We start from the raw sequence: 15,703 nt of genomic DNA, 5'->3' as shown, positions 1-15,703 counted from the left end.
TCGTGCACTCATTGACTCCTTTGAAATTTGACTTTGAAACCCTGACTCCTTCAAAACTCAAAGTTACAAATTCTGCCAGCTGAAATGTTCAACTCTATTTTATGACAACTGTAACAAATGATGAGCGTGCATGGAAGCAGATGGATTTCAAGCCTTGTTAGCATTGTTAGCTTTTTTTTGTTCATGTACGGTATCTTCAGGACGGTCTGAGTAAGTCGGACATGGAGAAGCTGACCTTCTATGCCGTGTCGGCTCCGGAGAAGCTGGACCGCATCGGGGCGTACCTGGCCGAGCGACTCAGCCGTGATGTGGTGCGCCATCGCTACGGGTGAGTAGGAAGGTCACGCTACGTGTTAGCATCAGCTAACTATTGACCTCACAAATGGTCCCGGCCAAAGATTGTCGTTCAATCACATTGCACCTGAGGAACATTCAGTTACTATAGCCTGGCATGTGGCTGAGGCCCAATACACACATTGTCTTTGTCCCAAGTAGCGATGCACCGAATATATTCGGCCACCGAAGATTTTCGTCCAAAAATGGCAAAACTATGCTTTCTAAAATTCAGGCCGAAAGAAGATGTTGTGGTGACGCAAGCAAAAAAACCAAAAACGCTGCAAGCAAGTGTCTGTTTGAATGAAACACCAAACACAGGTGTGGTTGTCCGCTTTGCTGCTCGCTTGGTAAACGATGTGGAAAAAGAGAGCGCTGCCGAGTTGTTCCCTACAGGTGAGCCACTCTTGCTCCTGCAGCGCCTTCCTTCCTGTTTTTCTTTGACGAGAGCCCCACGAGCGCTTCCACTTTTTCACTTGCATTCTGGTAGCTGGACTAAATACTTTAGCTAATGTTAGCATTAATGCTATCAACCGTTTTAAACAAGTCAACACACAGCGGCCATGTTAGTCTTGTTAGCATCACGTTTCCACCAGCTAGCCAGTTAGCCTTGTGTTAGCATCATATTGGCGCTGTTAGCGATAGTGGTAGCTCTTTAAAGGTTTTGTGTTAGCCGCTTAGCTCACTAGCATCTGCACTGCTTTTTCTCCTCCTTTATTAAGGCTTTCAAGCTCAAAGCAATGTGCGTGTGTACTCAGGAACGTGGTGATTGCCATGGAGGCTCTGGATCAGCTACTGATGGCCTGCCACTCGCAGAGCATCAAACCCTTCGTGGAGAGCTTTCTGCACATGGTGGCCAAGCTACTGGAGTCCAGGGAGCCGGATCTACAGGTTCTGGGGACCAACTCGGTGAGACCACTATGTGTATACGGTAGAGTGGAACAAATATAGCAAATTAGCTATAGGCACACACTGTAAAGTTAACTAACCTGCCACAGTTTGGCTTTAGCCCCAGGTGCTAGCTAGCCTGGGTGCTTGTTTGCCTGCTAGGGAGCTAGCTAGCTCGCACGAGGGGCTAAAGCTAAACAGTAGCTGGGTTTTTACTTTCTGGACCAGGATTTGCCATCCCTGCTCACACGCACTTAAAACAACACACACTTTGTTTTACAAACGAAAAGCCAATAGTTCCCTAGCAGTCATCAGATACCCTCAAATGCACTGTAGGAACTCGCACAAGCTGATAATATAACAATACTCGAAGACATATATCTTTCGACAGCCGCTATTTTGGCATTTTTATTTTGACAACGTGGCGCTTTTCTTTATCCGCAACCATGTCACAAAAAATGGCGCTTTGAAATCGAGGTACATTTAGTAGCTGTTCTTTGAATAGAAAGTCCTTTTCACTTCAGCCGTGTTGTTTATCAGCACTGAAATGCAAAATAGCTTTTGAGTTTCTTCTTTTGTGGTCTTGTCACAAGATAATGGCGGCGACCAGTCTGCCTGCAGGCGCACGTTAGCGCTTAAGCTGCTAATTGAAGGTAGCGCTGCCACTGCAAATGGCTTTTATGACCTATCCTGGGGAGCATGCGCGCCTCATCATGATTGTTAATATGATGAGCCTGCAAGCAGCAAATGGCAGACGCCGGCGCCGCCACCTTTGCACACTCTTCAAGGTCAATGCAAAAGAGGGAAAATAGATGGACAGACAAACTTCTTATCTGGAATTCCAGAAACAACCAACTGGTCTCCACTCAACCAATCACTGGTCGCCAGTCGATCTCGGAATATATGCACAAACAATAGATTGGTCTCCGCAAATTAAGGACTGGTCGCCAGCCAATGTCAGAACAGAGACAAACAATGGACTGGTTGTCAGTCAAGGGCGGGAAAAAAAAAACGCTTAAGGGCTGGCAGAACTCCTCACAAATGCTCCAACAGAGAGTCAAACCCGGATCTTCTGACTGCGAGGCAGACATGCTAAACACGAGGCAGGCGTGCTGCCCAAATCTCTTCAATTTTATTTATTTTTTGCCTGCTCCACTGTAGGAGGTTCATCTCAGCAGGAGGCTGAAATGCATTATTTACGAGTGGGATTTTTTATTTATGACTTGAGTGGTCTTTTCTTTGGCGAGCTGGTCTCTTTTTCTTTTTCTTTTTTTTTTGTCGGTGGTATTTGGAGGCTGACGGAGGAGCGGGCGGGTTGTAGGCAGGGTGGCGCCTTGGGGTTCACTCTCGGGTTAATGACATTTCCCTCACAAAGCAGCAACGTCTGCTGTGCAGTGTGTGCGCGCACGTAGTTTGTGTGGGCCGTTTATGCGTCACGGCACAAGACAAAGAAAAATGGCGGCTTGAAAGCTGCTCATTAGGCACAAAGCCAGAGCAGTCACTTTTTCTACCTTTATCAATCGCTCTCTCTCTCTCTCTCTCTCTCTCTCTCACACACATATATATATATATATATATATATATATATAGTTTTGGTTCTGCCCGCATACTTTCCGTTCGGTCCATTCATTCATTTTTTTTTTTTTACATTTTTTCCCCAGCGACGCAACCCCAATATGGCTGCCGTCGATGGTTAAGGCGCGCGTCATGGGATGCGGGTCATATTCTTCTAGCGACGCAACAGGCAATCCTATTGCAACAGGTCGGGTAAAGCTTCTCGCATTTCATGACGACTGCTGCCGTTAGCTTCCTAAGGCATAGCTGCCGAGTCTTTATCGATCCCAAGCAAGCTTTCTGATGCATAAAACGGACCTCAGAATTACAACTGACCGGAAATCGCTCCGTTCACGACTGCGGTGTTTTGTTTCAAACGTGCGCTTAGTTGAATTAACCTGAGGATATTTGATGCTAGCATATAGCGAGCAGCTAACCGACGCATTACGACGGACTTTTCGAATTTCGAGGGGTATCGAGACTGCAAATCTTCTCAAAATAAAGGCGGAAGTCTGCCATCAAAGCACATGTTGTCCGTTTGGTTTGAAATCCAGTGTCGTGGTGTTTAGAACGTGAATGAAGACGTGACTACGGTTCCACAGCTACTTAGAGCATGAATTGAGCTCATTCACACATCATGAAGAGGGAATCATGACCAAATAAACATTATTCTATCCATATTAGATATGGATTATGACACATCTTTGACTTAATGTCCATCAAATCATTTATTTAGTCATTTCATTTTATAATAGCACAATCGTAATTTGATCTGAGAATAATTCTAAGATTAGGAGCCGGTGTTTTAGAAGGCTTTTTTTGTCAACATTTTTTTCCAGCCAAATTTGAAGAGCACCGGTTATGTGTTCATTCTTTTGACAATTAATGTTATGAGGAAGTCTTCAATATTTTTGGATCCACTGCACACGCTCATCCTCCTCTTTTTCTAAACAGTTAATGACTTGCATCATTTAAAATGACCCCAATATTTTGACATGAACCGATATTCTAAATGTGATACGCAAACATTTATTAAATGCTTTACTTTAATGCATGTAATTATGTTTATTGCTCAAAAACAACCTGTGCTACCTTCAACGTACTATCTCTCTCTCGCTCTCTCTCGCTCTCTCTCTCTCTCTCTCTCTCTCTCTCTCTCTCTCTCTCTCTCTCTCACTCTCATATTTCAGTAAAATTGGAAGTGTAAATTTAACTCCCATAGTGTTTAACACTTTATCTAAGTTATATATAATTATATACAGTTCTCACCAGTTCAATTTACACTTCCAAAAGTGTACAAATTTGGTAGAGTGAAATTACAACACCCATAGTGTTATTTGACACCAAAAAAGTTAACTTTTTACACTTTAAAATGTTATTACTTTCACATATCAGTGTTATTTTTCACATTGTCAGTGTTATTTCTTAACACTTAAAAGTGTTTTTTTCTTTCATTTTTTGGTATTAATTACTCACAGTTTTAGTGTTAACACTACAACACCCAAATCAAGACCCATTAACTCAAAAATAATGAACACTAGATTTTTACCTCAATTTAGCACTACATAGTTTGCGGTGTCGGGACCTCTAACCACTGCTAATTGCCATTATGGTGATAATATGCTAATAGTGGTCATTTTGCTCAAGCTAGCGGTATTTCCTATCAATTGGTCACTGATGACTTTTTGTTTTGCTTTTTACTGCGGCCAGTTTGTGAAGTTCGCCAACATCGAGGAGGATACGCCATCCTACCACCGCCGCTATGACTTCTTTGTGTCTCAGTTCAGCGCCATGTGCCACTCCACCCACGAGGACCCGGACACCAGGACCAGGTTGGTACCTTGGATCGGCTAGTGACCGCGTGATCCCTGCTCGTCACTCACTGCTTGATGGTGACTTCCGGTTTATTATAGTTTTTCAATTTTCATTTGAGTTAGTTTTGATTCCTTTTTGAATTTCGTTTTTGTTTGTGTGTGTGTATTACTTGTGCGCAGAGCTGGCAAATCCAGGTCCAGAAAATAAAAACCCTACCACAGTTTGGCTTTAGCCATTGATGCTAGCTAGCTAGCAAGCACCTGAAAGTAAAAACACTGCCACAGTTTGGCTTTAGCCCCTCAAGGTAGCTAGCTAGTTCTCCTGCCGGTATTTACAGAAGTCGTCACGGTAATTACAACAGTGTGACAATCAGAGGTGGCAAATCCAGGTCCAGAAAGTAAAAATCCCGCCACAGTTTGGCTTTAGCCATTGATGCTAGCTAGCTAGCTAGCTCCCTAGCAGGTAAACAAAAGCACCATGGGAGCTAGCCAGGGAGCTAGCTAGCAAGCACCTGAAAGTAAAAACACTGCCATAGTTTGGCTTTAGCCATTGATGCTAGCTAGCTAGCTCCCTAGCAGGTAAACAAGCACCATGGGAGCTAGCTGGGGAGCTAAAAATTAAAAAACCCTGCCACAGTTTTGCTTTAGCCATTGATGCGACAATCAGAGGTGGCAAATCCAGGTCCAGAAAGTTAAAAACCCAGCCACAGATTGCTGTAGCCATTGATGCTAGCTAGCTAGCTATTATTTATTTTGCAAAAGATTTATCATCTGTCTATACATGACCGATGCCGCGCTAGATGTATAGCTTTAGTTTTGAAGATATCAATGTGTTGATAATGTCTGTAACATCACAGATAATGTTGCTTTTCGTACGGCGGTGTCAGGATCCGTGTGGCGGGCATCAAGGGTCTGCAGGGGGTGGTCCGAAAGACGGTCAACGACGAACTGCAGGCCATCATCTGGGAGCCGCAGCACATGGACAAACTCATCCCGTCCATGCTCTTTAACATGCAGGACGCAGACGACATGGACAGGTAACACAACGTAGCTCGTAGAGACACAGTACACTGGTGCCTTCAAGATGCTAGTGACACGACATCGCGGTACGAGCATGTACACGGGCTATGTAACAGTATTTGCCTTTCTAGATTCTTTATCCTCTGCATAGAACAACTAATATTAGAGCCTTACAAATGAAATTTGAGGCATCATGAACCCCACTTGATGTCTAGGCAGGACACGCCCTGCTGTAATATGAATGGCTGATTAATCCAGGTGCATCTGGCTGTCTTCTACTGCCCATTGTCAGGGTGGGCGTGAGTGGTTCAGGGATGGTGGACCCAAACGTGGGGAAGCAAGGCAGTCAGACAGGAATCAAGTGCTATATGAGGAACTTTAATCACACATAGGGAGAAAGGTGAGCAGACAATCATGACTGGGTGGAATGTGAGTGGACTGGTCGCCATGACTGGATGGGACGTGAGTGGACTGGTTGCCATGATTGGAACGAGCGTGATGTGACAGGACCTGATTTGCCTTGACTTGACTTGGCTGGGGCTATGGCTTCTTGGCTGTGACGAGGAAGACTTGGTTATCTGTGACGAGGATGTCTTGGTTAGCTGTGACGATGACGGCTTGCTTAGCTGTGACGTGACGACCTGTCTAGTTGTGATGATGATGACTTGGCTGTGATGAGGACGTCTTGGTTAGCTGTGACAAGGACGGCTTGGTTAGCTGTGACGATGATGACTTGTTTAGCTGTGACGTGACGACTTGTCTAGTTGTGACAATGATGACTTGGCTGTGACGAGAATGAGTTGGTTAGCTGTGACGATGATGACTTGTTTAGCTGTGACGTGACGACTTGTCTAGTTGTGACAATGATGACTTGGCTGTGATGAGAATGAGTTGGTTAGCTGTGACGATGATGACTTGTTTAGCTGTGACGTGACGACTTGTCTAGTTGTGACAATGATGACTTGGCTGTGACGAGAATGAGTTGGTTAGCTGTGACGATGATGACTTGTTTAGCTGTGACATGACGACTTGTCTAGTTGTGACAATGATGACTTGGCTGTGACGAGAATGAGTTGGTTAGCTGTGACGATGATGACTTGTTTAGCTGTGACAATGATGACTTGGCTGTGACGAGAATGAGTTGGTTAGCAGTGACAAGGACGGCTTGGTTAGCTGTGACGTGACGACTTGTCTAGCTGTGACAATGATGACTTGGCTGTGACGAGAATGAGTTGGTTAGCTGTGACGATGATGACTTGTTTAGCTGTGACGTGACGACTTGTCTAGTTGTGACAATGATGACTTGGCTGTGACGAGAATGAGTTGGTTAGCTGTGACGATGACAACTTGGTTAGCTGTGACGATGATGACTTGTTTAGCTGTGACGTGACGACTTGTCTAGTTGTGACAATGATGACTTGGCTGTGACGAGAATGAGTTGGTTAGCTGTGACGATGACAACTTGGTTAGCTGTGGCGAAGATTTGACGCACAAACGTCCACATATAACATAGGCAATAGACTTTTTGGAATTTTGACAAAACAGCCGGGAGCGAATGGGTTGCTTCGGTGAAAATGGCTGCCAGTCATTGAGTTAGTCAAGGGCTATAATGATCAGAATGCTTTTGGAGCAAGAAACATAGCGCGGGTCAAGTTAAAGAGCAAATAGCAGTATTTGATGATGGAACTTGTTGAAAATGTTTGACTTGAAATATTTGCAACAAAATCCGTTATTGGGAATGCGTTTTCAAAATGAAGCACAGCCTGGGTCAATTTGACCCGGGACCATTATTGCCGTTGCTGACAAAACAACCATCCAGGTGGATTGATGGAATTTAGGATAGGGGGTCTTTTCAGCTTATTTCTAGTTTTTGCCATGGAGGTAGTTTCCATGTCAACAGAAATCTATTTTTAGACCTGGTCAGACATTTCCCTTCCTTTCAGTTTTCCTCCTCTGGCAGCTTTTCCCCGGCTAAGGATGACGATTTCTCTCTGCTCCGACTGGAGCGTCTTCACATGATGCCAGCCAGCGTCCAATTCTCTCTGGCTTGGCTTGGGCCGAGCACCGCCGCTGTCTGCCATCTTTATATACATTTAGATATATATTAGAGTTTGGGAATTTGCATTTGAGTTATCAATTCTCTTTGAGTTTAGTTTTTTAAATTTAGTTTTAATTAGTTCTCAGGGTGGTTTGGTTAGTTTTAATTAGTTTGAGTTGATTTTTAGTCCTGTCAACGTTAAAGCGTTAACTGATTATTTAACCACAAAAAAATAATCGCATAAATCATGTTTAACGAAGATTAATCGCACTATTAATTTTTACCATAGATTTCCTTTAGCGTGACAGTGGATGATAATTACATGCATTAAAGTAAAGCGTTTAATAAATGTTTGCGTATCACATTTAGAATATTTGTTCATGTCAAAATTAGGGATGCACCGAAATGAAAATGTTTGGCCGAAACCGAAAAGGAAAAAGGCTTGGACAAAAAGCGAAACGCCGGAAAAAAATGATGCCAATTTTTACTATCATTGCATTTCTTCTTTTGCTTCTTTTGCTCAGCCGATCCGTTGCTTCCATCGAACCCTGTCCTCTGCATCCTCTGCATCCTCTGCATCCTCTGCATCCTCTGCATCCTCTGCATCCTCTGCATCCTCTGCATCCTCCGCATCCTCCGCATCCTCCGCATCCTCTGCATCCTCTGCATCCTCACACCAACTTCCTTCATGTCCTCTTTAACGACATCCATAAACCTCCTCTTTGGTCTTCCTCGAGACCTCCTGCCTGGCGTTTGGAAACTCGCCATCCTTCTGCCAATAAACTGACAATCTCTCCTCTGGACATGTCAGTCTATCATTGCATTCATTATAATAAATAAAAAATTGAATATCATTATCAAATATTTATTTAGCACCGGCATTTTAAGCAAGCACAATATAAATTGAAATGTGCCCACACGGCAGACATGTTGGCTGAAGGTACATTAAACACCAAACGAGGGTTGAGCATTTTCTGGTGGTGCGATTGCACATGAATCATGTATGTTTTATTGAACACGACTTGATCAAAACAATAAATAATAATTGAAATCAATTGCAACCACAGCGCTATGTAAATAAAGTGGCAAAAACACTGGGCTCCTCTTGGGCTACTCTGAATAACAGAAGGGCACATTTGCATTTGGTAGCCATATTTAAAAGTAGGAATTCATGGTTTTCTGAATCGATATTAGGCTATGAAACGACGTGATATCGATCTATCGATTTTTAGCCCTAGAGTTTCAGTTCGATTTGATTTCGATTTTTTCCCATTTGATTCACTTCAGTTCAATCTGATATTGATTAATTATGGAACATCAATTCTTAAATGTCAAGGCCTAAATAAATACATTTTAATAATAAAAGTAACATTTCTGGAGGCAGTAACTGGTCAAATGATTTTGTTTATTAATGGAAGTAACACATGTTATAATCACTTAAGTGTTACACAAACGTCAGCAAGGATGAGATGAAAATATTTTCATTACGGACCAAACCAGCAACTGAATCACGATCAGTTTTTTTCAAGAAGGAATAATGTCTTCTTTGTTCTATTATCCGATTTGTTGCGGTATCGAAAAATAATCGACAGATCAATCTGTTCTTAAAGTAATGGTTAATTGCAGTTGTACTAGATGTGTCTGTTTGTATTGTGTGTGTGTCAGGGTGGGGGCGGGGCATCCGAGCACGCCGTGCGTGTCGGGTCAAGACGGCGATGAGAATCCGTCCACGCTGGCCGAAAGCTGCTTCCGAGAACTGCTGGGACGCGCCGCCTACGGGAACATGAACAACGCTGTCAGACCTGTGCTGGTGTGAGTAGCAACAAACAACATTTTCACTTTCACGGCTCGGACCAGCTCGCTTTAGTTCACCTTTTAATCCATTGTGTACGTTGAACCTTTTTAGTGTATCAATGGAAAATACATCACCATTCCCTTCATTATGGATATTTATACTGTAACTGATCAAAAATCAAAGTTACAACTGAATGTTACACACGTATAAACTAGGGGTGTGCCAAAAAATACATTCACATAGGAATCGCAATTCTCATTTATTAAGATTTAGAATTGATGTTTAATATTTTAATTAGAAATGAAGAAGAAGGGAAAAAAGCCGCTTGCTATCGGCTTCCATATCCTGTCGCAAATGATGTCGTCATGTCACAACTTGCCTATTCTGGAAGTCAGCTTGCGCAGGAAACACAAAAACAAGCATTGAAGGAAATTCAACCGTCCCCGTCAACCTCAAAGGCAAACATTTGGACTCATTTTATATCATATAAAAATATATATTTATTGGAAATTCAATTTTAAAAAATCTGTGCAATGCAATGCAATGTATATTTGGTCATGCAAAACTTACTAAAAGTAGAACATTTGAATTGAAATTCTGTGTTGAATTAGCTTTACCTTTACGTTTGCACAGGAAGTCACTTTGCTTTGATGCCGCGAGGCCGCCATATTACCACTCCCAAGAAACGCTTCTCGGCATACCATCCTATACGTTAACAGTATCAAAATTGGAGAACCTTTGAGACGGTACTTAATAGAAACAGCATTATTTATATACTAAGAGCCTATCAGCTGCATATGTCTAATCTGTACGTATACGTATAGATACAGTAGTCTGCTTAAGAGATGGGAGTGATAAGATGGCCGCTGTCCAGCGAACGACAATGGAAAGAAAGCATTTTGGTTGGCTAATGACAATATCATGAAATGGATCTGATTGGCTGACGTCAATGACGACTGCCAGCTGCCGCCGCTATTATAGCAAGTGGACGCTATGTACCCTCTTTTCCTTTCATCTTAAAAAAATTATTATTTTTTTTTTTTCTTCCATCTTTCAGTTTCTTTCCATTTCAACCATACTTGCAAGTGAAATGTTCGTCCACAGCCTTTAAAGTGGCCATTTGTGCAGTTTAGCGCTACACGTGTACGCATTTTGCAGCCAAATGCGTACGCCGACGTACCTTTCTTGGGAGTCCCAAGATGGCGGCCCCGCGGCTTCAAAAGTCTTGGCCTTATGGCCTCTCCAGCAGCCGGCTGTGGATGCGGGTTAGGGTTAGGGTCGAGAGGTCGGATGGTCGAGAGGTCGGATGGCCGAGAGGTCGGATGGCCGCGCCCTGCGCCGCCTCGTTTGGGCCTCTCCTTTCCCCTCGTGCACTCAACTTGGTCCAGCCTCGCAACTCTCTGAACCTTGTGTTGTTGTGCGCCCGCTAAATGAGACGTGTGGAAACAGAAGAGCTGTGAACTGTGGCGCTTTTTGCGCCGCACGTGAGTTTAAATTGCCGGACTGTTGTGAGTGGACATGACCGCTGTTGTTGAACGGCTGCGGTTATTTAATCCTGACGTTTTAAAAACACGTTTGATCATAAAACCGGTTCTTAGTAGTGGCGAATGCCGGTCAGAGTCCGTCAGCAATAAGTGTCCGTGCGGAAGCACCAAATATTGGTTCCAGCAACTTCCAGGTGCTGCAAATATGTTTTTTTTAAAAAAAAAAAAAAAAAAAGATTAAAATAGCTTTGAAGCATGCATTTTTGCGTCAACCAATTTTTGTGGTCGACCCAACCGACTTGACCAACTTTTTTTCCCAGCCTTACTTGTGAGCAATACACATGTAAGCAATTATTAACTCATTCACTGCCATTGACGGCTATAGATGTCAAAAATGAATTTCAACTATTTCTATTAGTTTAACATTTTTTCCCACTTTTAATAAAAGGGTACAAAAACCTATGATTTTTTTTACTGTACTGTACATTTAAAACGGATACAAAATTTGTGATTAATCGTGAGTTAACTAGTAAAGTCATGCGATTAATTACGATTTAAAAAAAGTCATCTCCTGACACCCCGGATTTTTAATAATCTTTTTTCTTTTTTTAAAAAAATAAGAAAATAAATTTAAAAGTAGAGGCATCAGGCGATAAAATATTTAATGGTAATTAATCGCATCGAATTTTTAATAATCTTTTCTTTTCTTTTTTTGAAAAAAAGATGATTAAAAATGAGGGGCGTCAGGCGCTAAAATATTTCATTGTAATTAATCGCATCGAATTTTTAATAATCTTTTCTTTTTTTGAAAAAAAGATGATTAAAAATGAGGGGCGTCAGGCGATCAAATATTTCATTGTAATTGATCGCATGACTTCACAATTAAACGTGCACGTTACTGACACGTCAAATGCAATTGCATGAACTCCACACACTCATAAACGATGCTTGTCAACGACGCACACGTAAGTGAGGATTTTGTGACGTAGGAAGAACAAACGAGTGATTAGTTGCGTGTTAATTGTTCCTTTCCGATCCATCAAGCGAGCGCCTGGCCTGGTTGTTATTAATGATGAAGGCTTCATCACGTGCGGATCTCAAGGTCAACTCTGCGCTCCCTGGCACGGCGAGGTGCTTTGCTTTGGGAGGGTCGGAGGGGGTGTTGCGCCCTCCAGGGGTCAACCTAACAAAGCGTGGCTGACGTGGGCGTCCGTCGGGATCTTTTCACGACTTTCTTTCTCTCTTGCAGTGTCACTGGCCGCTTCATCTCCTCCGCAGGGGGAGGATTGTGTCTATAAATAGAAGCACTGGGGGTTCATCATGGCGGGGGGGGATTTTGGGGGCGGCTTTCACATTGACGTCACGTTGGACTGCAGCTTGAATGAGGAGTTTGTTGAAAACGGATGCTGAGCCTTTTTTGTATGCGGTAAAGTAATGCTGTCCTTGACGCCAGCCCATGGGGGGGGGGGGGGGGGGTCGTCACGTCAACTGAATTTCATGCGCTGAAGCCAAACGGCCCAAGGGGGCTGAATGATCAAAATCTCTCGGTCGAATTCAAGGACTTCAAGAAAGGGGCCTAAAATGTCCGATTCAGAACAACATGGCAGATTTCTTGTGTCTTTTGGCGTCTTGAAACTTTTGGTCTCTTCATGATATATGGAAGTCAAACTAGTGCTGGGTATCGATTCTAATTTCTTCAATCGATTCAAGTTTGATTTTTCCCTGATTTAATTTAAGCAATATTGATAATCGATATTTCTTTATTATCTGGTTTATCTGTATGACGTCAAATTGGTCGATAGTTGCCGATAATTATCGACCACCGATATTATCGTGCATCCCTGGTTTCAATTGAAGATGTCAGCTGAAGAGCAGCAATATTGGAGTTGCTACGACGACCTCGGACCCCTTCTCTAGCACAAATAAAAAAAAATCTAGGCTGAGGTCAGCATGGAGGTCAGCGTGGTGTCTGTTCGGTAGAGGCATTTGATTGGATAAAGTGTGCATGGCCTGAGAGAGGTCAGAGTAGAAGAAGCCGACGGGCACCTTGGGGACGCCATTTTGGCATGTTGCTTTGTTTGTTTTCATTCTCTTCGTGTGCACCCGCAAGCTTCAGATGCACTGCCGCTTGAGTGACGTGGGGAGGGAGGAAGAAATTAACGCCCCCTGCATGTGGGCAAGGAGAGCCACAAACCCGCAAATAGGTCATGGAAACAATTGCAAGTTTGACAGTAGGAAATAGCAATAGTCAGCGCAAAAAAAAAAAAAAAAAAGATGCAGGCTTTGGAAATATTGCACATTGTAAACTTTCAAGTGAGCAGGATTGCAAAGGAAAAAAATATTAGGTTGACTGCTTGTGATGTCATTTGTTCAGGTTTGTGATGGCAGAAGCTGTTTTTCATGATGTATACACAAGTAGTGCTTAGCTGCCACCTTGTGGCACCTAGAGGCAATTACAGGCTCGGTCCAGTTCCGCCGCCAACTGCAAGTGAATTGAAAGCTCAATTAGTGTTAGAATAAATGTACATAAGTTATCCCATATTTGCTCTTACAGTATTGCAGAGCATTTATTGTGTTAGGTTTGAACCATGTGCTTTGGGGTCATCTGTGAAGAGAGCAGAGAAGCTGCAGGTGCAAAACCTGACAAGATGGTGGCTGGAACATTTTGCGGTTGAACTGTGAACTTTGACTGCAAGTTTCCGCGCTGAAGAAAAACGTTTTTGACTCCTATCCGGGATGATTGCCACGTTGCTGCTATGTGACTCCCCACACCCTTTAGAGCAGCATTAAGTTATGTAACCAGGGACTGCCCAATAAATAGAGCAGGTTTGGTGGCGTGTGCTTCAGAACGGGTAGGAGACATCTTTGTTTTTCCTCACGAGCAAAACCAATCAAGTCTCTTGTCTTCCTTCCTTGTCTTTTGTTTATTCAATGTTCTAGGTTGACTAAACCTGACAATTAGGATTTACTAGCTGAGCGTTACAATCATGGCATCCCTATGATTGACAGGTAATCCCCCCCCCCCCCTACACCAGCAGACATCAGGGAATGAAACGCATCAGGCCAGCTGCTGCTGTCTTCCTCATCGGGAGGCGAGTGGCAGATGTGGCTCGCAGACGCGCCAGCCTCTTGGGGTGGGGGGTTGGTGGGGGTGCATGTCGGTGGGCCAATCTGTCTGCCGTCGTCTGTCGCGTGTGACCTTGCATCGACTTCCTGTGAGCACGCCTGACTTGACAAAGTGATGCTTTTGCTTCCGCAGTCACCTGGACAACCATCACCTGTGGGAACCCAACGAGTTTTCCGTTTCCTGCTTCAGGATCATCATGTACTCCATCCAGGTCAGCGTCCACGTCGACCTCACCTGCATGATATGGACTGGAGGAAAAATCTCACAATTTTTCACAACAATTCAATTTCACATTTGAAGTCTGCCTTACCTGATAAGACGATCGATTTTTTTTTACCTGCCTCATCCACTTTCCTAATTGACCTCATCTAATTTACCAAAATATCGACATGCCTACTTGGGGTGGAAAAGTTCACAAATTCCACGCTTCGCTTTTCAGTATGCAGTTTTAGAAAAAAACGTCTTGGAGTAAAACGTGAAAGTGTATATTATTCACAGCTAATTATTATTGTTATCATTGTTATCATTTAAAATATTATTCTCTTTATGCCAATGGCATAACAATTGCCTGCCACTTCGGTATGGGCACCGAATACGCTACTTTTTGTTGGTACGGACCGATTTGGGTCCAGATAGTAAAGTTTTTCCAAGCCAACTGAAATGGCGGCGTTGTTCTCCTGGCGGCGCGGCAGGCGCAGCACTCTCACCACGTCATCCAGCAGGTCCTGGGCCACCTGGACACCCACAACAAGAGCACCCCCAGGGTACGCGCCGGCATCGTCCAAGTGCTGCTGGAGACGGTGGCCATCGCCGCCAAAGGCTCCGTGGGTGAGTCCCCACGCGCCGTTCGTCTCTGCGGGGAAAAACACCACTTCACAGTCGTTGCTCCTAAAATAGTTACTGAAAATTCCTTCAAGTTCAAGTTCACTGTCAAACTAAACATAAAAGTGTCCTTCACGTTGTGTATTGAAAACAACTTTGCTTGAATAAGTCTACAGCTTGTCCTCAACTTACAAACAAAATGGCTTCCAAGAGGTTGAATGATTTTTGTTTCAAAATTTAAAAAAAAGCATTCATTCACGTGCAGCCATTTTCACTGAAGCAACCCCCTTCGCTCCGGCTGTTTCACTGGTTTTGTACTGATTTTGCAAGGCCCACAGAATATTGTGTTTTATTGCTATAAAAACATGGAAGCTACCAAAAGAAAGATTAGGATCTCTTCTATATTTCTATTTGTTTCTATTTTGCAGCAATTAGCATTAAAATATAGCAAAGTTTCATCATTATTCACAAATCTGTTTAAAACAATAGGGGAAAGGGCTTTTGGCAACATGGCCCTGGTTGAGCTCTTGTACTCTGCTGACACCTGCTGGCCATTTTTGTAATGACTAACATTGCTTCAAGCATTCTTTTCAGTTCAGAGGCTGCATCAAAGCCTTCTGTATGCTCTAGCATTAAAAAAAACATTTAAAAAAAACGTATAAATACAACTTTGGGAGCATGGTTATATTTAAAAATGGAACGTATTTGTACGTTTTGGGGAGCAAATGAGTAAAAAATAAAAATAATAACATTATGTAAAACATTTTTAAAAAATGAAACAAGTTAAATGATTTACAGTATATACTTTCTATACAGTACATGAATTAA

The 15,703-nt window shown here is 43.0% G+C and overlaps 1 protein-coding gene across 5 annotated transcripts in view; it reads left to right on the top strand.

Annotated features, from left to right (window-relative positions):
* Window positions 1–15,703, top strand: part of efr3a (EFR3 homolog A (S. cerevisiae)) — a 54,650-nt gene that overhangs the window by 15,274 nt on the left and 23,673 nt on the right. For 4 of the 5 annotated variants that reach the window (XM_077556831.1, XM_077556832.1, XM_077556834.1 and 1 more), the window contains exons 3-9: window positions 201–328; window positions 1,092–1,242; window positions 4,486–4,607; window positions 5,477–5,626; window positions 9,313–9,459; window positions 14,186–14,264; window positions 14,746–14,881. In XM_077556831.1, the coding sequence (XP_077412957.1) occupies window positions 201–328; window positions 1,092–1,242; window positions 4,486–4,607; window positions 5,477–5,626; window positions 9,313–9,459; window positions 14,186–14,264; window positions 14,746–14,881 (913 nt within the window). Of the gene's footprint in view, window positions 1–200; window positions 329–604; window positions 730–1,091; window positions 1,243–4,485; window positions 4,608–5,476; window positions 5,627–9,312; window positions 9,460–14,185; window positions 14,265–14,745; window positions 14,882–15,703 lie in introns of those variants that run through there. The other variant, XM_077556836.1, reaches the window with a different exon arrangement.

The sequence above is a fragment of the Vanacampus margaritifer genome, chromosome 2, assembly GCF_051991255.1.
Source record: "Vanacampus margaritifer isolate UIUO_Vmar chromosome 2, RoL_Vmar_1.0, whole genome shotgun sequence".
Lineage (NCBI taxonomy): Eukaryota > Metazoa > Chordata > Actinopteri > Syngnathiformes > Syngnathidae > Vanacampus > Vanacampus margaritifer.
Note: the sequence above shows the minus strand (reverse complement) of the source record. Positions and strands in the feature narration are given on the sequence as shown.